Source organism: Rhincodon typus, chromosome 37 (genome assembly GCF_021869965.1).
Source record: "Rhincodon typus isolate 14 chromosome 37, sRhiTyp1.1, whole genome shotgun sequence".
Classification (NCBI taxonomy): domain Eukaryota; kingdom Metazoa; phylum Chordata; class Chondrichthyes; order Orectolobiformes; family Rhincodontidae; genus Rhincodon; species Rhincodon typus.
Genome location: NC_063368.1, coordinates 6,760,097 through 6,782,747, shown reverse-complemented (window position 1 = coordinate 6,782,747; position 22,651 = coordinate 6,760,097). Strand labels below are relative to the sequence as shown.

The 22,651-nt window shown below is 41.1% G+C and overlaps 1 protein-coding gene across 2 annotated transcripts in view; it reads left to right on the top strand.

Moving 5' to 3' along the window:
• LOC109928638 overlaps positions 1-22,651 on the top strand; it is a 77,876-nt gene that overhangs the window by 13,025 nt on the left and 42,200 nt on the right. For both annotated transcript variants that reach the window (XM_048617729.1, XM_048617728.1), the window contains exon 2: positions 1,627-2,549. In XM_048617729.1, coding sequence (XP_048473686.1) covers positions 1,731-2,549 — 819 coding nt within the window. In that variant the 5' untranslated portion in view covers positions 1,627-1,730. The remainder of the gene's footprint in view (positions 1-1,626; positions 2,550-22,651) is intronic.

Below are 22,651 nucleotides of genomic sequence, written 5' to 3'. Positions count from 1 at the left end.
GGCTAATCCAACTAGCCTGCATATCTCTGGACACTATGGGCCAATTAAGCATGGCCAATCCATCTAACCTGTACACCTTTGGACCATGGGAGGAAAAACAGAGCACCCAGAGGGAACCCACACAGACACAAGGAGAATGTGCAAACTCCACATAGACAGTCACCCAAGGCTGGAATCTAACCTGGGTCTCTAGCACTATAAGGCAGCAATGCTAACCACGGAGCCACTGTGCCACCTATTATAATGGTTGTGACTCCCTCCTGGAATAAAGTCTCCAGGTAATTTGTCCCCTTCCTAATGATCAGTGTCTGCATCTTGGCCTCCCGCTCACAAACTCTGAACAAAAGGTCCTCAAGCTGCAGGCAAGTTTTGAACTGGATCACGATGTCCAGAAGACCCACACCACATCCTGCAGTCATAACACATCACCTTCCCTAATATGTGATCATTATTTTGGTGAGTAAACCTCAGTAATAGTAATAATACCTCACAATTACTAATACCTTCCGGCCTTTGAAAGATGTGAGCAAAATAGCAACATACTCACCAATCACTTACCTATTTCCCTGTGTTATTTATCTGAATGTGGTTGACAGGTTTCACAAAGCTCAACTCCCACTTGCTTTCAGTTCCATTTTGTGCAGTTTCTCAACTCCTGCTCTTCTGGAGGCTGACAAGGTGAGAAAAAAAAAGGACCTCCTCCATCTTTTCCTCCTCGCTGAATCCCTCAACTCACCAAACTCCTAGATGCACACTTGGTCAACACAAGCTATATGCCATGATGAGCTGAACTATCTCTGAAGTAGCTCTAACAAGCCACTTCATTCAAGGGCAATGAGGGATGGGCAGCAAATGTTGGCCTTGCAAATGACACCCATATCACATGAAATAATATTTTTTTTAAAAGGCTAAATTCGCTTATGAATACCTTCAGGCTCAGTTAGAGACATCCAGTCATAGATTCATAGAAACAGGCCCTTCAGCCCAACTTGCCCATGCCGCCTAGTCTTCACAATGTAAACTAGTCCCATTTGCCTGCATTTGGTCCATACCCTTCCATACCTATCCCATCCATGTACCTGTCTAAATGTTTCTTAAATGACGAAATTGTATTCACTGGCAGCCCGTTCCAGACACGCACCACCCTCTGTGTGAAAAAATTTCCCATCTGGACTGTTTGGTATCTCTGCCTCCCACCTTAAACCTATGCCGTCTACTTTTAGACTCCCATACCATGGGGAAAAGCTGTTGGCTATCTACCTTATCTATGCCTCTCATGATGTTTATAGACCTCTGTAAGGTCAATCCTCAGTCTCCCACAGCTCCAGGGAAAAAAAATCCCAACCTATTCGGCCTCTCCTTGCAACTCAAACTTTCCAGTGCACATAGCATCCTGGTTCACAGAGAAAGAATTGCTGCTCCAGCGATATATTGACTATTGCCTCTTATGTTTGATTTAGCTGCTTGTACTTGTTGTTGTAGACACTAGAGTATGGTGACTTAAACATTTTTCACTGTATATTTTGTAAAAGAACAACTGACAATAAATTACTATTCTATTCCATTGTCCAGATGCACACAATTGAAAGGTAAAATGTTAACAATTTGTTGTTGCTTCTGTTTTAGACATCCATCAAGAGACATTCAGTCCAAGTGACCTTTGTCCACTTGGGATTTACCGTACTCTGAGCTCTATTTGATGCAAGGTTAAACCTGATTGAACGAAAACTATGGGCAATAACGTTTCAGTAAGTTCAAAAGAAAAAGCTGCAAGAAAGCTGTATGTGAAGATGCAGAATCAAAGAGCATATGAACAAGACACAAAAAACATGAAGTACACAAAGATATTTTTAGAAAAAGCGACACTGAAAGGTTTGGAAAGCATTCTTAAGTCAATATCAAAATATAAAATGGTCTCTGCAGCTTTTTGTATGACTGGACTAGGAGCAACACTTTTTGTTGGTTGTATTATTGCAGACCAATTTCTAAACAGTTCTGAAAATGCCACGAGTGGCAAAATCACTGAGATAGCAATCCGCAAAGTACTCCACGAGGAACAGATACAGGAAATCAGTAATATCGTTATTGCTTATCAGAATCACTACAAAATGTTTGCAAACAACAAAAAGAAACTTTGTGAAGAAGCTACAATCTGTGAAAGGGATCTGTTCAACCAGCTCAATCGAACCAGCCAAAATATGCTTAAGAATCGCCAAAGTGCAACTGTGTCAAATTTCCTAGCCTGGTTGAAAGGTGCCAGAATTCACCTGGAAGTGCTTTCTGACATGATTACCTTGCGGGTTGGTGACCCATGTGCAGTTTACCAGGCAGCGCAAATCCACTGTAGTACCATGAGTCAACTGGTACATGCAGTCAAGGAACAAAAGGCATCAGTCATTACCTTGTTTCAGTTTCCTCTAGGCATCAAGCTCACAGACAAGGAAGCAGGTCAATTTGTTTGCATATATTACCCTCACTTCAGTTTTGAAGGTACCAAGGATATCAAGGATAAATACCTGATGCTGCTTTTTGATGACCAACTTAGAACGGTAGAGGAACAGTTTAAATGTCTTACCATTGATTTTCAAGAGAATTCCTGGGTAAGAATTACAAAGGACGTCAGGAAGAGTACCTGGTCTGAGTGGTGTGACAGTGCTGTACCTTTAAGAAAGACTTTTTCTGCATCCTTTTTCTTTCATCAGGTGGCACAGTGGCTCAGCGGTTAGCACTGCTGACTCATAGTGCCAGGGACATGTGTTTGATTCCAGCCCCAGGCGACTGTCTGTGTGGAGTTTGCACATTCTCCCTGTGTCTGCGTGGGTTTCCTCTGGGTGCCCTGGTTTCCTCCCACAGTCCAAAGATGTGCAGATTAGGGTGGATTGGCCATACTAAATTACCCATAGTGTCCATGGATGAGCAGGCTTTGTGGATTAGCCATTGGAAATGCAGAGTCACAGGGATAGGGTAGTAGTGGTGGTGAGTCTTGGTGGGATGCTTTTTGGGAGATTGGTGTGGACTTGATGGGCTGAATGGCTTGCTTCCACACTGTAGGGTTTCCATGAAGCAGTGGGTAAAACATTTGAGACCCCTAAGTACTTTTCTAAAATTAAGGAAAAGAAGCATGCGTTGGTGGAGTCAGGCACACACAGACCAGGGTTTTAGTTTTGCTTTCATTTGGGATTTGGGGCTGTTGAAGCCGATGGATACAGCCCTTTGCTGCAGCAGTGAAAAGCTTGAGTTCTCTCTCCTCTGCTAGATTGTTTCTTTCAACGTTCCTTTCTCCTGGACAGCAGATAACATGTGGGGAAAATCTGTTTTGTTGAATTTGCCTTTGCCTGGAGTGTGTTTCGGGATGCAGCTATCTTGGAGTAGTTGATGGCTAGTAGTTAAAAAATATAATATTGTATTAACTATTCAATAGTACTAAAATTATGACAACTCTTTTTTTTGTTGTTTGCATCTTAACTGGGGCAAGAATAAAATGTGTTTTTGCTTATAGCCTAGTAATGGACCAATTGAACCATAAGTGAAATGCAGTGCCCTACACTTGCCTTTAAATAAAATAAAAAGTTAAGGTCTAGGCTATCACCTTAATATATCTTGAGGGTGTTTGTTCTGGTCCATAAGTTTGAAAACAGCAGTCCAGTTCATCATCTCAATCTTCCAAAGTTTTTAAGACTGTCTGCAATTTCCAAAGGGCCACTGAGGGGAAAGGAAACTTGTTTGTCACCAACTAAATTTCCCAGAAGGAGATTACTAGGGATTCAGACAGCACATTTCGAGAGAAACTGTTCACATTTTGAGTCCAGTGTGACTCAGTAGATAATAGATGCAGGCATGTTAGGCTGAATCGCTTCCTTTTGCATCATAATAATTTCATGATTCTTCTTCAGAATTCTGAATTAATTTCATATTTCCATAGCAGTTTGCTTCTTTTTAATTTACTCACGGGATGTGAGTATTGAGTTTATTGCCCATTTATTGCCCATCCCTGGATGCCCTTGAGGAGGGGGCCTATCTGGTTCACAATTAAATTTTGAAACTTTAACTATTTTACAGCGAAAGTCAAGCTGGATTGTCATTCACATTTCCCTACAACAACCGTGCATCGATGTAAATGTGGGATGTGGGCCCCATATGTTTTCATTGCTGTCCATTCATGATGTGCTGTTTTATAACACTCCAGATTCTTTAACGTACAGCTGAGTATCCATCCATAGCCGCCATTAACGTTGGGGTACCCATGACTGAGCAGCATAAAATGGCCGACGGCTGCCCTTGGCAGCCCATGCCCTGCATGGCTGACTGTAGTCTCAGGAAGTCTGGGAAAATATTTGCCTAAATATTATAATATTTGTAGCCTGCACAAGCTAGAACAATAGCAGCTCTGTAGACCCAAGGTAACAGACTGAGATAGAATATGCAGCTGCACTTGTTAACGCATAAGAAATAGATAAGAATTTTTCACACTGCATTTAATTAAATTTCTCTTTAATTATTTAACCAATCTGTTACAATACTGATAGTAGGGTTTAGTTAAGATCCTTCAAATAATCATAGGTATAGACTCTGAAGTCATTGTAGATTCACCCATATACAAAAAAAGTCACTAAAAGCATTTGTGGAAAAGATTCAAATAAAATTGAGAGCAAACCAGTCTCAGACAGTAAAAGCAACCCCCATATCGTTACAGGGAGAATTGGATTAGAGGTCAGGCATTGGAATGTGGATTGAATGAACACATTGTGAGACCTTCGAGGATAAAGATAAGGGTGTCTAGTCAAAATGGAGAGAGAGAAACTGCTCACAACTTGGTAGCTAAAGAGTTCCAAACAAAGACAGAAATTGCTGGAAAAGCTCGGCAGGTCTGGCAGCATCTCTGGAGAGAAAAAGTTAACGTTTCAGGTCAGTTCTGAGAAAGGGTCACTGGACTTGAAATGTAAAATCTGATTTCTCTCCACAGATGCTGCCAGACCTGCTGAGCTTTTCCAGGAATGTCTGTTTTGTTTCTGATTTACAGCATCGGCAGTTCTTTCTGTTTTTGTTCAAAGAATTCTTACATTAGTTGTAACCAAAAATTTCAACTGACATTACAAATTTTATAACAATTCGTAAAAATGAATATCCTTTTTCTGTACTGTAAGAGTTTAGTAAACTGTGTAACAGAACTTAAAAAGTGATCAGCAAGTATCTAATTTATTGACAGTTAACATGGTGCAGCTGGCTGGGAAGGAATGTACTTGAATACAGTGTCCACTGGGGAAAGCCCCAAGAAGGGAAATAAAAGAGCCTGGGAAACATCAGGAGACCATGGAGGACCAGGGGTTGACCACAAACCTGTCCATCTTAGTCATGCAGTCATATGATTAGCTTAATTGGAAGTGTAGGTGATTAATTAATAGGATGATAAGTGTGTAATTGCTAAAGGTGGGACGAATCAAATGTATAAAAATGGATGTCTTTCCTTTGTTCAGGAAGAGGTCTCTGGATTTTCAGGGGATTTCTTCCTACCGGTGTAATTTCAATAAACTCTTTGCTAGAAATGAACTCCTGGGTGTCAATTGGTCATTCCACCCCCAACACCGCACAAGTTAGATTACATCACTACAAAACAGCAGAGTGGTGACTTCACAGAATGCAACTGACATGGTGGTCCAGTGATCAGCACTGCTACCTCACCATACTGGGGAGCCAGGTTCAATTCCAGCCTTGGGCATCTACCTGTGTGAAGATTGCATGTTTTCTCCTGAATGTCTGGGTGCTCCAGTTTCCTCCCACAATCCAAAGATATGTAAGTTAGGTGGATTGGACATGATAGAGTGTCCATGGATGTGTAGGTTAGGTAGATTAGCCAGGGTTACAGGAACAAAGTGAGGGGATGCTCTTCAGAGAGTTGTTGGGCCCAAATGGCCTATTTCTGCACTGTAGAGATTCTACTCTTTTTGTAAAAAAAATAGTGCCAGCAATTTGTTTCACTCAAAGCAGAATATAAATTGAGATTTTAAAACTATTCAAGAAATTAAAATTTTGCTTAGTTCCCTTCCCTGCTCTGAAATTACCCAGCATTTTCCATGATTCAACATCTCAGCTGGTTGACAATTTCAGCCACTGATTTGTTCTTTTCTCTTATTTCACTGTCAGTGGGTCAAAATTCTGGAATTCCCTCCCTAAGGATATTGTGGGTTTACCTACGGCACATGGACTGCAACGGTTCAAGAAGGCAGCCCATCACCATCTTCTCAAAGTGCAACTAGGGACGGGCAATAAATGCTGGGCCAGCCAGCATCACCCATGGCCCACAACTGAATGAATTAATAAGATCTGGCAGCATCTGTGGAGAGAAAGCAAAGTTAACATGTGGAGTCCAGTGACTCTCCTCAAGGGCATTATCATTTGTTGTTTCAGATTTGCAGCACCCACAGTCTTTATTTTAGTTTAAAGTCTGTCTTTAATTTGCCAAGTACAACTTTTCCTTTAAATAAGCTTATCTTAAAATGTATTAGAGTCATAGAGCCATACAGAACGGAAACTGACCCTTCAGTCCAACCAGTCCATGTCGAACATAATCCCAAACTAAGCTAGTCCCACCTGCCTGCTCCTGGCCCACATCCCTCCAAACCTTTCCTATTCCTGTACTTATCCAAATATCTTTTAAACATTATAATTGTACTTACATTCACCAGTTCCTCAGGAATTTTATTCCACACGTGAACCACCCACTGTGTAAAAATTTGCCCCTTGTGTCTTTTTTAAATCTCTCTCCTGTTACTGTAAATATGTGCCCCCTAGTCTTGAAATCTCCATCCTAGGGAAAAAAACAAGTGCCATTAGCCCTATATATATGCCTCATTATTTTATAAAGCTCTATAAGGTCCCCTCTCAACCTTCTACCCTCCAGTGTAAAAAGTCCCAGCCTATTCAGCCTTTCTTTATAATCAAACCTTCCATACCTGGCAACATCCTGGTAAATCTCTTCTGATCCCTCTCCAGCTTAATAATAGCCTTCCTATAAAAGGGTGACCAGAACTGGACTAAGTATGCCAGAAGAGGCCTCACCAACATCAACATGATTTCCCAACTCCTATACTCAAAGGACTGAGCAATGAAAGCAAGCCTGCTAAACCTTTTTAACCACCCTGTCTATATGTGACATAAACTTCAAAGAACTATGTACCTGAGTTCTGCTTTCACCTCAATTAGTTAAGGGGGTGAATTTTCTTGTCCCTAGTGTGGCACAGACAGTTTTGAGGAAGTTGAGAAAGTACAGTGACTGCGAAAAAAAACAGAATTTCAACATCAAGAAAAAGATTCCCAATTTTTCCCCCTAAGCTTAAAAACTGACTTCAGAATCTCAACAATGAGTGACATCTCCCTCACTTCTTTTCAAATTTTACCCAAATCACCTCCTTATGCAACAGTTCCAATTCTCCTCTCCTTCGCCAGGAGACTAGACTGTGCAAATTGCCAACAGAAAGACAGAAAGGGTACAAATAGACAGCAGCCTTCACCACTTGCTTGCCCCAACCATTCTCCAACACAATGTCCCTGCATGCTCCATGGCTGCCATTTTGTTCGCACAAGTTGGCACAGGCAGTCCTTACCAGATGTTCATTCCTGTTGTCTGCCCAACTCTCACACCACTTCTGCACTTCAAGACTTGACTTTGGAGCTCAGGAACACATATGGTCCATCTATACTTCCTGCTGCCTCAGAAATCAAAGGCCCTTCCCACCCCGGTTATAATCTCTTGCGTCGGGCAGAAGATACAAAAGCTCGAACAGTGTGCCAATAGATTCAAGAACAGCTTCTTCCCCGTTGTTATTCGACTTCTGAATGGATCTCTCAAATTTTAAATTTAATGCTGATCTCTCTGTCTGTGCACCTTCTCTGCAGCCGTAACATTGTATTCCACGTTTTGTTCTATCACCCTTATGCACATTGTATGATATGATCTACAATCATAGATACATGTGACAATAATAAATCAAATCAAATCAAAAGGTTTGCATGCTTTTTCCAGGACTATCCAGTCTGTGGAAAGCATGTTTAGGGTGATGGCTATTATCATATATAACTGTATCACTTATAAAAAAACACATTGCTAACTTTTGCCTCTTAGCTTGTGTCAATTTAAACACAATGGCATGAAGGAAATTAAAGCTTTCCTGTATTTTGTGGCTTTAAGCTTAATGGAGCAGTGATGATTATCGAGGATATTAATAAATTCTTCTAATTCTGCTTCTGTTTGAGTCCTAATATCCCATATCTCAAAACGAGGACAGAAAGAAATGTTACTACATGAGTGCATCTTCCAATAAAGAAGTTAGTAAGAATTGTAAACGATCCTATAAAAACTAAAAAGCAGTCCCAAAAATCAAAAACATTGTAAAGATATCTCTTCAGAGGAAACCTTCAAAAGAAATTATTTTGACACAGATTCACAATGTTCCCCAAGTTTGCTATCATTTCCACGTTTTGAGATTGTCCCTGTACATTATTGTCCACGCTATTGACGTATATTAGGAAAAGCAAAGGGGAACTCCATTGAAAATCTTTGTCGAGCTGAACAACATGCATTAACCTCAACACTGTTTCCTGTCACTCAACTAATTCATACCCATGTTGCCACTGTCCCTTTTATTCTATGAGTTGCAACTTTTGTTCTGTGGCACTTTGTCACAGGGACATCTATGTGCAATACATGAACTGCATTGCCTTCTTCAATGCGCTCTCTTACCTATTCATTAAAGTACTCATTGAGTTATAGAGTCATATAGCATAGAAACAGACCCTTCGGCCCAACCAGTCCATGCCAACCATAATCCCAAACTAAATGAGTCCCATCTGCCTGCACTTGGCCCACATTCCTCCAAACATTTCTTATTCATTCACTTATCTGAATGTCTTTTAAACATTGTAACTGTAACCGCACCCCACACTTCCTCTGAAAGTTCATTCTGGATCAACTGGGCTTGTATACATTAGAATTTAGCAAAATGAGGGAGTATCTCATAGAAACATATAAAATTCTGCCAGGACTGGACAGGCTAGATGCTGGAAGAATGTTCCTGACATTGGGGAAGGCCAGAACTAGGAAGTCACAGTCTAAGACTAAGGGGTAAGCCATTCAGAACTGAGATGAGAAAGAATTTCTTCACTCAGTGAGTTGTGAACGTGCGGAGTTCTCTCCCATAGGAAGCTGTTGGGGACAGTTTGTTAGTTATATTCAAGAGGGAGCTGGACATGACCCTTGTGGCTAAAGGGATCAAAGGGTATGGAGAGAAAGTGGGAATGGGATACTGAGATTGCATGATCAGTCATGATCATATTGAATGGAGGAGCAGGCTCAAAGGGCCGAATAGCCTACTCCTGCACTTACTTTCTATGTTTCTATGTTTCACACACAAGCCACTCACTGTCTAAAAAAATTGCCCCTCATGTCTTTTTTAAATCTTTCTCCTCTCACCTTAAAAATATGCCCCCCCGATCTTGAAAACCTCCACCCTAGGGAAAAGACTTTTGCTTTTTCATCTCATTATTTTATAATCCTCCATAAGATCACCCTTCAACATCCTAAGCTCCAGTGAAAAGGTTTCCAGCATCTCCTTATAACACAAACCCTCCATTCCCAGCAACATCCTGGTAAATCTCTTCTGAAACCTCTCCAGCTTAATAATATCTGTCCTATAACAGGGAGACCCAGAACCGGACACAGTACTCCTGAAGAGACCTCATCAACGTCCTGTACAATCTCAATCTAATGTCCCAACTTTTATGCTCAGTGTTCTGAGCATAAAGTCATAGGGTCGTAGAGATATATAGCATGGAAACAGACCCTTCAGTCCAACTCGCCGACCAGATATTCTGTATAAATCTAGGCCCATTTGCCAGCATTTGGCACATATCCCTCTAAACCCTTCCTATTCATGTACCCATCCAGATGCCTTTTAAATACTGTAATTGTACCAGCCTCTACCATCTCTTCCTGCAGCTCGTTCCATACACACACCATCCTCTGTGTGAAAATGTTGCCCCTTAGGTCCCTTTTAAATCTTTCCCCTCTCACCTCAAACTTATGCCCTCTAGTTCTGGACTCCCCACCCTGGGGAAAAGACCTTGCCTATTTACCCTATCCATGCCCCTCATGATTTTATAAACCACTATAACATTAATCCTCAGCCTCTGATGCTCCAGGGAAAATAGCCCCAGCCTATTCAGCCTCTCCCTATAGCTCAAACCCTCCAAACCTAGCAACATCCTTGTAATTTTTTTCTGAAACCTTTCTAGCTTCACGACATCCTTCCTATAGGAGAGGGACCAGAATTGCATGCAATACTCCAAAAGTAGCCAAACGAATGTCATGTACAGCCACAACATGACCCTCCAACTCCTATACTCAATGCATTAGCCAATAAAGCCAAGCATACCAAACGCCTATCTTAACCACCCAATTGATATGTGTGCAAACTTCAAAGAATTATGTATTTGAACAGGCCTCTCTGTTCTACAGTACAAAGCAAGGCCCTACCTTTAGTTGTATAAGTCCTGCCCTTGTTTGTTTTACCAAAATGCAATACTTCACATTTATCCAATTAAACTCCATCTGCCACTGTTCAGTCCATTGACTCAATTGATCAAAATATCAGCAAATTAAAAGTTATCCTTGGAGGAGAGAAATTTGACAGGAGATTTGACGATGATGTTCAAAATCATGAGGGGTCTGGAGAGGATGTGACGAAGAGTCTGATCCTATTTGGGGAGGAATTGAAACCAGAACACCAATTTAAAGTGATATCAAAAGGAGTAGCTACAATTTAAGGATTTTGTTTACACAGCTAGTGGTTTGGGTTTTAAATGCGCTGACACAGCACGGTAGAGGGAGATTTAATTAAAGTTTTCAAAAGACAATTGGATCACTGTTCAAAAAAGAAATGTTTGCAGTGGAACAGGGAAAAGCCAGGGTGTGGCACTATGGTCTAGTCAGCACACATACAACAGACTGAATGGCTTTAATCTGCTCCATGAAACATTCTATGATTTGATGAGAGCACAATTTGCCCTGAACAAATCTAAAGGGCTTTCCATAAATTAACACTCATTTTACTAAAGTGACAATTAATTTTGTCCCAAATTATTGTTTCTAAAATCTTCCCCATCACTGAAGTTAACTAGCTCGGCCTGTCAGTTGCTGGGTTTATCTTGTTTATGACTAGGCCCTAGGTCAGATTCCCAAGTTGTTATGATTCCAGTCAAGGTAACCCAAATTGATAAAGTGCCAGTAAGAAGGGAAAACCTGCACCTGCCCCCACCCTCCCTGCCCACAACCTGTCCACCCAACTTCCCACTGCTGCCTCACAGCGCCAGGGCCCTGGGTTTGATTCCACCCTCGGGTGACTGTCTATGTGGAGTTTGCACATTAACCCCACGTCTGTGTAGGTTTTCTCCGGATGCCTTGGTTTCCTCCACAGTCCAAGGATGTGCAGGTTAGGTGGATTGACCATGCTAAACTACCTATAGTGTTCAGGGGTGCATAGGCTAGGTGGATTAGCCATGGGAAATGTGGGGTTACAGGTTTAGGGTGGGATGCCCTTCAGAGGGAACAAGGCTAAATTAAAAAGGATGCTTTTCTCCCAGTTCAAGTTAATTTATGGGTTAAAAGGAACCAATTTAACGAGGCTTCCTTGAATCAACAAGTATATTGACTAAACCTAACCTTAATTCTACTAAATGCAAGACACACATTCACGCAGATCAGAAATAAGAAAGGAGTCCAATTAAAGTTAAAAGATGTACAGATCAGCCTCAAGATTGCTCATAATCGGTTGGTATTGGAACATTGCAGATTTGTTTCAGATGTTAGCACTGATATTGGTAGGCTTCGCCGGTCAGCTTGAATGCCTTTTTCCTGTTTCCTTTCAGCTGTGGTTTCACTTGCATTACTCAGAGCAAGGGAGTGTTTTTCCTGTTTACCTTTATTGGAGGGGTGTTCATTGACTGGCCTCAAGTTGCAACTTTCAAAGCACACTAGTCCTGCAATACATCCAGATTAGGGTTAAAACTGGCATTTAATCCTTGCTTTTATATATTCTTGAAAGGGGAAATCACAAATATGTCTGTAGTTTGGGACATAATCTGCAGGAGATGGTTTTCTGCCGGGAGTGTGAAGTATATTCAACCCCTTCTTATCTCTAATGCCACTGGAGATCATAGCTGAATATATTTTGACATTCCCTTCTCCTGTTAAAGTTTCCTTCACACCGTTAGATGTGACATTCCAGGATTATGCTACAGTATTCTGGCACCAACCCTAAATCTGAACGAAACTGGAAAATGACGTGCAATGCCTTTGCAATTTCAACCTTCATTTCTTTCAATATCTTTTAGCTGCATCTCATCTGGTCTTGGTGCCTCATCAACTTGAAATACAGATGAAGTTGCAACTGAAAACTTCGTGTTTATTTAAAAAACCTGGTTGATTGATCTTTTTATGCTAAATCCGATTTGATTTGATTTGATTCAATTCATTTGATTTATTGTTGTCACATGTACCTAAGTACAGTGAAAAATTTTGTTTTGAGAGCAGTACAGGCAGATCATAACATACAAAGACCTACAGATCATAAGGTGTTTAGACAGAGCAAGACATACAAGTTATGGCTGGAGGTGCACAAAAGCAAGATCAACATCAGATTTGAAATTAGAGAGGTCCACTCAGCAGCTTAGTAACACAGGGAAGAAGCTGTTCTTGAACCTGATGGTACATATGTTCAAGCTTGATGGAAGAGGTTGGAAGAGATTATTACCATGGTGGGAGGGGTCTTTGATGATGTTGGCAGACTTTCTGCAGCAACAAAAAGTGTATACAGAGTCCATGGATGGGAGGTTAGCTTCCGTGATGGTCGGGGCTGTGTACACAACGTTCCATAGTTTTTTACAGAGAGCAGTTTCCATGCCAGGCCGTTATGCACCCAGATAGAATGTTTTCCATGGTGCATCTGTGAATGTTGGTGAGGGTCCTTATGGACATGCAGAATTTCCGAAGTTTCTTGGGGAAGAAGAGGCATTGTTGTGCCTTCTTGACTGTTGCATCTACGTGAGAGGTCAGGACAGATTGTTGGTTATCATCAGTCCTGGGAACTTGACTCTCTTAACTCTGTCCACCTCATCTCCATTGATGTAGATGGGAAGTGTCCTCCTCCTTTCTTCCTAAAGTCAATGATCAGTTGTTTTGTTTTGTTGACATTGAAAGAGAGATTGTTCACACTGCAGCATGACACCAAACGCTCTATCATCTTCCTGTATTCTGACTCATCATTGCTTGATATCCAGCCTGCATCAGTGGTGTCATCAGCAGACTTGTAGATGGCATTCATGCGAAATTTGGCTACACAGTCATGGGTGTACAGGGAATACAGTAGGGGGCTGAGAACGCATCCTTGCAGGGCATCGGTGTTGAGGATTATCGTGGAGGAGGTGCTGTTGTCTATCTTTGGTGAATGCAGTCTGTGGGTCAGGAAGCTGAGCATACAGTTGCAGAGAGCGGAGCCGAGACCTAGGTCAAGGTGCTTTGAGATTAATTTGGTTGGGATTATAGTGGTGAAGGCAGAGCTGTAGTAAATAAGTAGGAGCCTGATTTTGGTGTCCTTATTGTCCACTTGTTCCAGGGATGAGTTTAAGGCTCGGGAAATGGCATCCACTGTGGACCTGTTTTGCTGGTAGGCAATTTGCAGGGGATCAAGGCAAGCTGGGAGGCTTGAGTTGATGTGGGCTATGACCAGCCTCTTGAAGCACTTCGTGATTATGGAGGTCAGAGCCACTGGGCTGTAGTCACTGAGGCATTTTGCTTGTGTTTTCTTTGGTACTGGGAAGATGGTGGTCTTCTTGAAGTAGGTGGGGGCCTCAGATTGTAGCAAGGAGAAGTTAAAAATGTCAGCGAATACTCCAGTCAACTGGTCCACACAGGATCTAAGTGCATGGACAGGGATTCCGACTGGACCCATCACTTTCCTCGTGTTTACTCTCAAGATCAGAGAATTTAGAGAATCAAATGACTGACCATATTTGTAACTATGCAAAGCACTTAAATTTATGTTGTGGTGGGATAAGAGAAAAAATAGTGAACTCCTCTCATTTCCCCCCCAGACAGTCACTGAATTTAAATCCAGTTATATTTTGGCTGTATGTTCAATATGACTCTTCTTTGGAACTGAAGGGGCAGGAAAATGACAGTTTTAATGCTGTTGACAAGGCGACAGAGGAACAAATGGAACCGATGATAAGGGTGCCCACAGCAAAAGACAAAGGGAGTGCTAATGATAGTAGAGGAGAGATACAGATGTAAAATAGGTGTTAACAGTATATTTGAAAATATGTCAGCTTCACTGAGAGCAAAGCCATGCAAACAAGATATTGGGGTGAGAGAGAAGGCTTGTGAACAAAATGGAGGACGGTGTTTATGCTCTAAGATTGTTGAACTCAATGTCAAGTCCTGAAGGCTGTAAAGTCCCTAAGTGGAAAATGATTCCTGTTTCCCCAGTTTGCACTGGACTTCACTGGAACTCTGCCCAGGCCAAAACATTAACATGAGAGCAACAGTTGAATAGAACTCATTACTGGTTGGCCAGTGGACATATTCAGGAAATCCCTGCACTCTCTCTACCTGTTTTCTCTTCACTGTCTGGAGATCACCCATTTCCCACTCGCTTTAACTTTTTAATGTAACTGAAAGCCCTACACTTTATTTATATGTTCTGGCAGACATTCCACAACATTGCAAATTTTACAAGAACCAGTCTAAAATCACTCTCCTATTTCGCCTGGTTTTTGGGCGGCACAGGGTCAGGGTGGACTTGTTGGGCCGAAGGGCCTGTTTCCACACTATAGGGATTCTATGATCTATGATCTATTCTATGATCTATAACTTAGAGACCATCAAATGTCATTTCCTCGACCTGAACTGATCTCCACCAGCATGGCTCACATTAGTAAGTCCTTCTCCTCGCAATGCTAGGATAAATCTCCCAGGGTCCTTAGAATTCCACAGGTAACATCTTTGACCTGAGAACTTTCCACCTGGTAGCTCACAGAGAAGTAGTTTTCTCCTTTCTACTGCTCACACCAGCCTTTGTTCCCCTTGCTGCTGCAAAATCCCTGAAATAGAAAATCTGCCCCCATCCAGATCAGATATTTTTTATTATTGTTTGAAGAATGAAAGGTTTGGACTTTGCTGGACACTCTTTTCATATGGTAACTAGGTCACCTGGCCTGTTGCCAGGCAGTCTTAGTAAGTATCACATGCCCCTCTTCAAATTCCATTTTAGGGGAGGTGATGGCCTACTGATATTATTGCTGGACTGTTAAACCAGAGACCCAGAAGATGTTTTGGGGACCTGCGTTCAAATCCTGCCATGGCAGATGGTGGAATTTGAATTCAATAAATATCTGGAATTAAGAGGCTAATGATGACCGTGAACCCATTGTCAATTGTTGGAAAAACCCATCTGATTCACTAATGTCCTTTGGGGAAGGAAACTGCCATCCTTACCTGGTCTGGCCTACATGTGAATCCAGACCCACAGCAATCTGGTTGACTCTTAACTGCCCTCTGGGCAATTAGGGATGGACAATAAATGCCAGTTACGCCCTCATCCTGTGAATGAATAAAGAAAAAAAAATCTTCAATTACAAGAGACAGTTTTAAAACACCATAATTTAAAAAAAAACCTACTCCTGAAACACTACTTAAGATAAAATGGACACTGACCTGAACAACTGAATTAAAACAAACTTTGAGGCTCTGGTCAGTTTAGTTATTCCATAATTACACAATTACAGCATTAGTACAACACAATCAGATTTCAGGTCAGTCTGACGAACCCATTCCTTACTCGGTTATTGCAGCATTGCAAAGGCAGAATCATAAAAGGCTTGTCAGTGCATAATGTTTCATGCATTTCAAAGAACTTTCATCAGTTGATAACAAATGCAGGGAAAACAGTTTCAGAAAGGAAACTATCTGGAGGCTACAACATCCTTTTTTATTTGAAGATTGACTGAGCGAAATTGAATAAAAGGTAGGCTGTGTTTAAAGGTTTCACATGGTGGAATAGCAATACCATACAGTGAGTGAAATTATTGATAAGGCACATATGAGGAGGAGTTCTGCTGACTACAGAAAAAAAGATGTCAAGCAAGAAATCTCAAATTACTGACAAGGGATAGTACTCCTTAAAGGGAATTTCCCAACTAGAATAGTGACCACATTTCAGAAGTACTCAATTACTCAAAACTCACTAACTTAATTGAGTTTTTTGAAAAAGTAACAAAGAGGATTGATGAAGGCAGAATAGTGGACGTGATCTATGTGGACTTCAGTAAGACATTTGACAAGTTTCCTCACAGTAGACTGGTTAGCAAGGTTAGATCACATGCAATACAGGGAGAACTAGCCGTTTGGATACAGAACTGGCTCAAAGGTAGGAGACAGAGGGTGGGGTGGAGGGTTGCTTTTCGGACTGAAGGCTTGTGACCAGCGGTGTGCCGCAAGGATCGGTGCTGGGTCCACTGCTTTTTGTCATTTATATAAAAGATTTGGATCTGAACAAAGGAGGCATGGTTATTAAATTTGCAGATGACACAAAAATTAGAGGTGTAATGGACAGCAAAGGTTACCTCAGAGTACAACAGGACATTGATCAAATGGGTTGGTGGGCCAAGGAGTGGGAGATGGAGTTTTATTTAAATAATTGTGAGGTGCTGTATTTTGGAAAAACACATCAGGGCAGGACTTATACACTTATTGGTAAGGACCTGGAGATCGTTGCTGAATAAAGAGACATGGAGTGCAGGTTCATCGTTCCTTGAAAGTGGAGCCACAGGTAAACAGGATAGTGAAGGAGTCATTTGGTACACTTGCCTTTACTGGCCAGAGCATTGAGTATAGGAGTTGGGAGGTCATGTTGCGGCTGTACAGGATATTGGTTAGGTCATTTTTGGAATACTGCATTCAGTTCTGGTCTCCCTGCTACAGGAAAGATGTTGTGAAACTTGAAAGGGTTCAGAAAAGATTTACAAGGATGTTGCCAGGGTTTAAGGGTTTGAGCTATAGGGAGAAGCTGAATAGGCTGGGGCTATCTTCCCTGGAGCATTGGAGTTTGAGGGGTGACTTCATAGAAGTTTATAAAATCATGAAGGTCATGGATAGGGTGAATAGCCAAGATCTTTTCCTCTGGGTAGAGGAGTCCAAAACTAGAGGGCATAGGTTTAAGATGAGAGGGGAAAGATTTAAAGGGACTTAAGGGGCAATCTTTTCATTCGAAGTGTGGTTTGTGTATGGAATGAGCTGTCAGAAGAGGCGGTGGAGCTGGTACCATTACAACATTTAAAAGGCATCTGGATGAGTACATGAATAGGAAATGAATAGGAAGGGTTTAGAGGGATATGGGCCAAATGCTGGCAATGGGACTAGATTAATTTAGGATAATTGGTCAGCGCGGACGAGTTGTTCTGAAGGGTCTGTTTCCGTGCTATACAACTCTGTGACTATGATTCTGTTTTATTTTGTGTCATTCACAAACTCAGGACTTTCTGAGGTACTTTAAAATAAATTGAGTACTTCTGAAATGTAGTCACTGTTGTAGTTGGGAAATTCCTTTTAAGGAGCATCATCCCTTGTCAATCATTTTAGTTTTCTTGTTTGACAATTTTTTTTTGTGAAGGTCAGTCAAATTCCTCCACTTAGATATCTGATCAATAATTTCACTCATTGCTATTCTACCACGTGAAAATTTTAAACACAGCTTCCCTGTTGTTCAATATCTCTTCACATCAGTCAATCTTCAAATAAAAAAGGATGTTGTAGCCTCCAGATAGCTTCCTGTTTGAAATTGTTTTCCTTGCATTTGTTATCAACTGATGAAAGTTCTCAGAAAAACATGAAATTTTATGTACTGACAAGCCTTTTATGATTCTGCCTTTGCAATGCTGAAATATCTGAGTGGGTTCATCAGACTGACCTGAAATCTAAGAATGTTGCACTAATGTTGCAATTGTGTAGTTATGAAATAACTCAATTGACCAGAGCCTCAAGCTTTGTTTTAATTCAGCTGTTCAGTTCAGTGTCCACTTCATCTTAAATGGTGTTACAGGTGTGGGGTTTTTTTTCACAATTATGATGTTTTAAACTGTCTCTTGTATTTGAAGGTAAAATGGAGTATGAAGAGGGGAACGTGATCCTTACCAGCACTGCCTAGCAACAGGCCAGGTGACCTGGTTACCAAATGGAAAGGGACTCCAACAAAATGCAAACGTTTCATTCCTCAAACCAAGATTAAAACATCTGACCTGGTTGGCAGCATATCAAGTCGACAAAATACAGAGTCCCCCAAGTATGAGGAGTTGACAAAAGATGACATTGATGACATTGCATATCTTATTCTAAATTGATCAAGAATTACTTCAGTTGTTGACACCTTGGCTCTGTTAGAAAATGGAAATCCTGAGAGCAGAGATTGTATGCAAAGTTAGACCACAATTCATCTGGACAAATGAGTGCATGGGGCAGCCTACATCAGAGGAATACAGGAGCAAATTAGTGCGGATATTAGAGTCTGTACCGAAAACAAAAGATGCTAGAAATCACAGCGGGTCAGGCAGCATCCATGGAGAGAGAGAGAGAGCAAGTCTAGATGACTCTTCACCAGAGCAGACATGAGGTGGTTTTTACTGGGTGACCGCTTTGGGGAACACCTTCAGTCTGTGGGCAAGCATGACCCCGACCTCCCCAGAACTGGTCATTTTAACACAGCGTCCTGCTCACATGCCCACGTGTCTGTCCTCAGCATGCTGCAGTGTTCCAGTGAATCACAGCTCAAATTGGAGGAGCAACATCTCACCTTCAGACAACCTTCTGGACTGAATATTGAGTTCAACATCTTCAAATTGTGGACACATTCCCATTTCTTCCCTTTCTTTTAGTTTTTGCTTGTTTCACTCTTTGTCACCTGTCCTCCCTCTCCTCCACCCAACCCAGTGGGACTGTCTGTTCTTTCCAGTCTGGCAGTTAGACACACCATTGCTCTGCCATTCTCACATTCTGATCACTTAATTTGCACTGTCAGCACCCTTTTTCCGCACTCCCCTCCCCCATCCTGACTATAGCATAAATGCTGCCTACTCCACACTTTACATCAGCTCTGATAAAGAGTCACCTAGACTCAAAATGCTAGCTATTTTCTCTCTCTATGGATGCTGCATGACCCACTGTGATTTCTATCATTTTTTGTTTTCAGTTGGAGGAATTCAGCTCTAGTTTCTTTTGGGGTTGTCCAGCATGCCATTCAGGCCAAATCCTCAATAATGGATTGAATGTTCAGCTTTATGTAGACTGCTGGGGAAATATGGATCTTTTTGTTTCACTCTAGACTCATTCTGCATGTGTGTGGACAAAATGTACAGTGCAATTTTCAATACGTTGTAGCCTTTTTAGTAAATAAAAGTTATAGCATATCTCAAAGGTTTGTTTACACAAGTAGAAACAATAACATAAGGATAATTTGAACATTCAGCTTCACCAGTAACACTGTTCTATATTCTAACGTTTGTGTCCACTTAACAATGCACTCAGCAAGCAATGAGACGAAAAGTTCGCTCAACAACAGAAAATACTACACTTCAAAACACACTCATGAGTCTCACATCAGGTGTAGTCTCATTTAACTGACCCTCTTCCTCTGAAATACCGAAGCTGGAATCAAATTAAATGGTTATGAATGATGTTTTAAGAATGGTCAGTCTCCTGTGATGGCCTATGACCTACACTTTGCAGTGCCTATTGATCCTTCTTGTGTCTGTCACAGTAAATGATTGAAATGTCATAAGGGAGTTGTTTACTGACTGATAAGACCATTATGTTTCTCAACCACTCTGTATACTGGCGTCAGCAGTACACTAATACAATTTACATTTGATTATTTTCTATTATTGATCAAATTTGGAAGTAAGTTGATCATTAGCTCCATGGGGTAGTTCCGGAAGATGTGTTCACACAGAATTTGCAAAAGTTAATGTAGCTGGTGGCTTTCAGGTAGTCAAGGGAGGAGTTGTTCTGTAATTGCAAAGAAATTGACACAATTACTTCCACAAGTTGTTCCCAAATCTATCCATATATGTCACTTCTTTCAAGATACCCAATAAAGTTCTTGATTTCTCTCATTAACTCTTTGCCCATGAAGTGTGATTATTTCAATGAGTAAAACCTAGATTGTTCCCAAATTTACTGAACTCATCCTTGCTAACTGGGTATCTCGTGGGCATTTCTCAATATTCAGGGGAGTCCAAAAAAGAGAAAAGTCTGTGTTCTGAAGAAGGGTCACTGGACTCGAAACATTAACTCTGCTTTCTCAACGCAGATGCTGCCAGACCTGCTGAGTTTCTCCAGCAATTTCTATTTTTTTGTGTAAGAGAAAATCTGGTAAAGCTCTGGGATGACTTTGGCTTTTGCTTAGGCCCATCTCTGGGACTCTGCTATGGTTATAAGCGAGATTGATTAAGTGTTAACTTGGGGGCAGTCAGCAAAATTGATGCTAATTTTAAACCATGGTCCTAGACGTGGTTCAGACATACAGTCATGGAATCATGCAGCACAGAAACAGACCTTTCAGTCCACCAGTCCACACCAACCATGTTCCCAAACTAAACTAGTCCCACCTGCCTGCGCTTGGCCCATATCCCTCCAATCTCAGACTGTTGAATGAACTCCAGCCTCAAATAATGTAACCTGCAATGTAACCTGTATGCCTCTAAGTCTTTTTGACCTGTACATCCTTTGCTTGCTGTGATCTGCCTGTACCGCTCTTAAACAAAGCTTTTCAAGGTACTTCGGTACGCATGACAATCAATCAATCAATCAAATCTTCCCTATTCATGAACTTATCTAAATGTCTTTTAAATGTTGTAACTGTACCTGCATCCACTGCTCCCTCTGGCAGTTCATTCCACACATGAACCACCTTCTGTGTAAAAAAGTTACCCCTCATATCCTGTTTAAATCTTTCTCCTCTCACCTTAAAAATATGCTCACTAGTTTTGAACTTCTGCACCCTAAGGAAAAGACCCTTGTCCTTCACCTTATCTGTGCCCCTCATGATTTTATAAACCTCAATAAAGTCACCCCTCAACCTCCTACACTCCAGTAAAAATGTCCCAGCCTTTCCAGTCTGTTTGTATATCTTAAACCCTCCATTCCCGGTAACATCCTGGTAAATCTTTTCTGAACACTCTCCAGTTTAATAATATCTTTCCTATCAGAGATTTGGTACTGTGGTTACCTGATGTGGTAAACACTAATTAACTTTATCTTCTACCATACGTTGAATTCCATCCATTTACCTAAGGAACTGTTTGGTTTTGGAGGTTCCCTGGTGCCCTTCACATACTAAGCAGATAGCACATTCCCCCTCATTGAGCGTGGAAATGACAAGACAGCAGCATGCAATAAGATGTGGTTGCAGCAGTGAGCTCACTTCAAACATTGTGAAGACCTTGTAAGTGCGTGAACAGTTTCACTTGTAGACATTTACTCAATCGTGGTCCAGATCTTCTGTCCAGAGTGTGCAATGCTCTATTCAAGTACATATCTTATGATGCAGGTCATTGATGAGCTTGTGAGAGGTTTATAATTGGTGATTACCTCAAACTCACATCTAGACAAGTAGAGATGAAAGTTTAAGTAGAGATGATGTGTACTTGATGGGCCAAATGGCCTGCTTCCACACTGTAGGGATCCTATTATCTTTGGCATCCACAGCACTTTGCTTATTGTATAGTGTAGGTTGCATCTGCAAAACGCAGTTGGATGTTTTTTTGAAGATGTGGCTAAGTAGTAGATGGTGGAATGTCTATCGATTCAGTTTAAATGGATCTCCACAAAGGATTTAATGATGTTCCACATGAGAAACTTTTATTAAATAAAAATTGAAGCCGATAGAATCAAAGGCAAATTATTGCCTTCAATGGCAGATTGGCTAGTTAGTTGAAGACAGAGTGTTAGACAATGGATAGATGCTCAAATTGGAAGAACATGACTGCTGACATTCCATAATGGAAATGGAAAGGTGGACAATTCCATAAGGATCTGTGCTGGTGCCTCATCTAACCTTTTAATCATTTAGATGACACAACATTGGGAGCCATGTAACTAGGTTTGCCTAGTTACAATGACACAAGTATACATAATCTAGTATATGCAGGAAGATAAAATTACAAAGGAACATTGATAGATTAAGCAAGTGGATAAAATTCTGTTCAATTGATTTTGATGCCAGTAAGTGTGAGGTAATCCATTTTGGATCAATATAGGAGATGTCTGAGGATTATTTATGTAGTGCCTCATAATGGAGGTCTGATAAAATGTAAATGTCCATGTGCACAAATAACTAGAATGTAGTAGTTAACACATGGCAAATCAGAAAGGCTAATGGAAAGCTAGGCTTTTAACAAGGGAGCTTGGATAGAGAGATGAGATTGTTTCGATATAAAATAGACTTATATTCCATGGAACATAAGGGGTGATTTGACTGTGGATTTTTAGGATTCTGGAAGGAATTGGCACAGTAGAGAGAAATGTTTTCCATTGGTGAGTCTTCTATTGGCA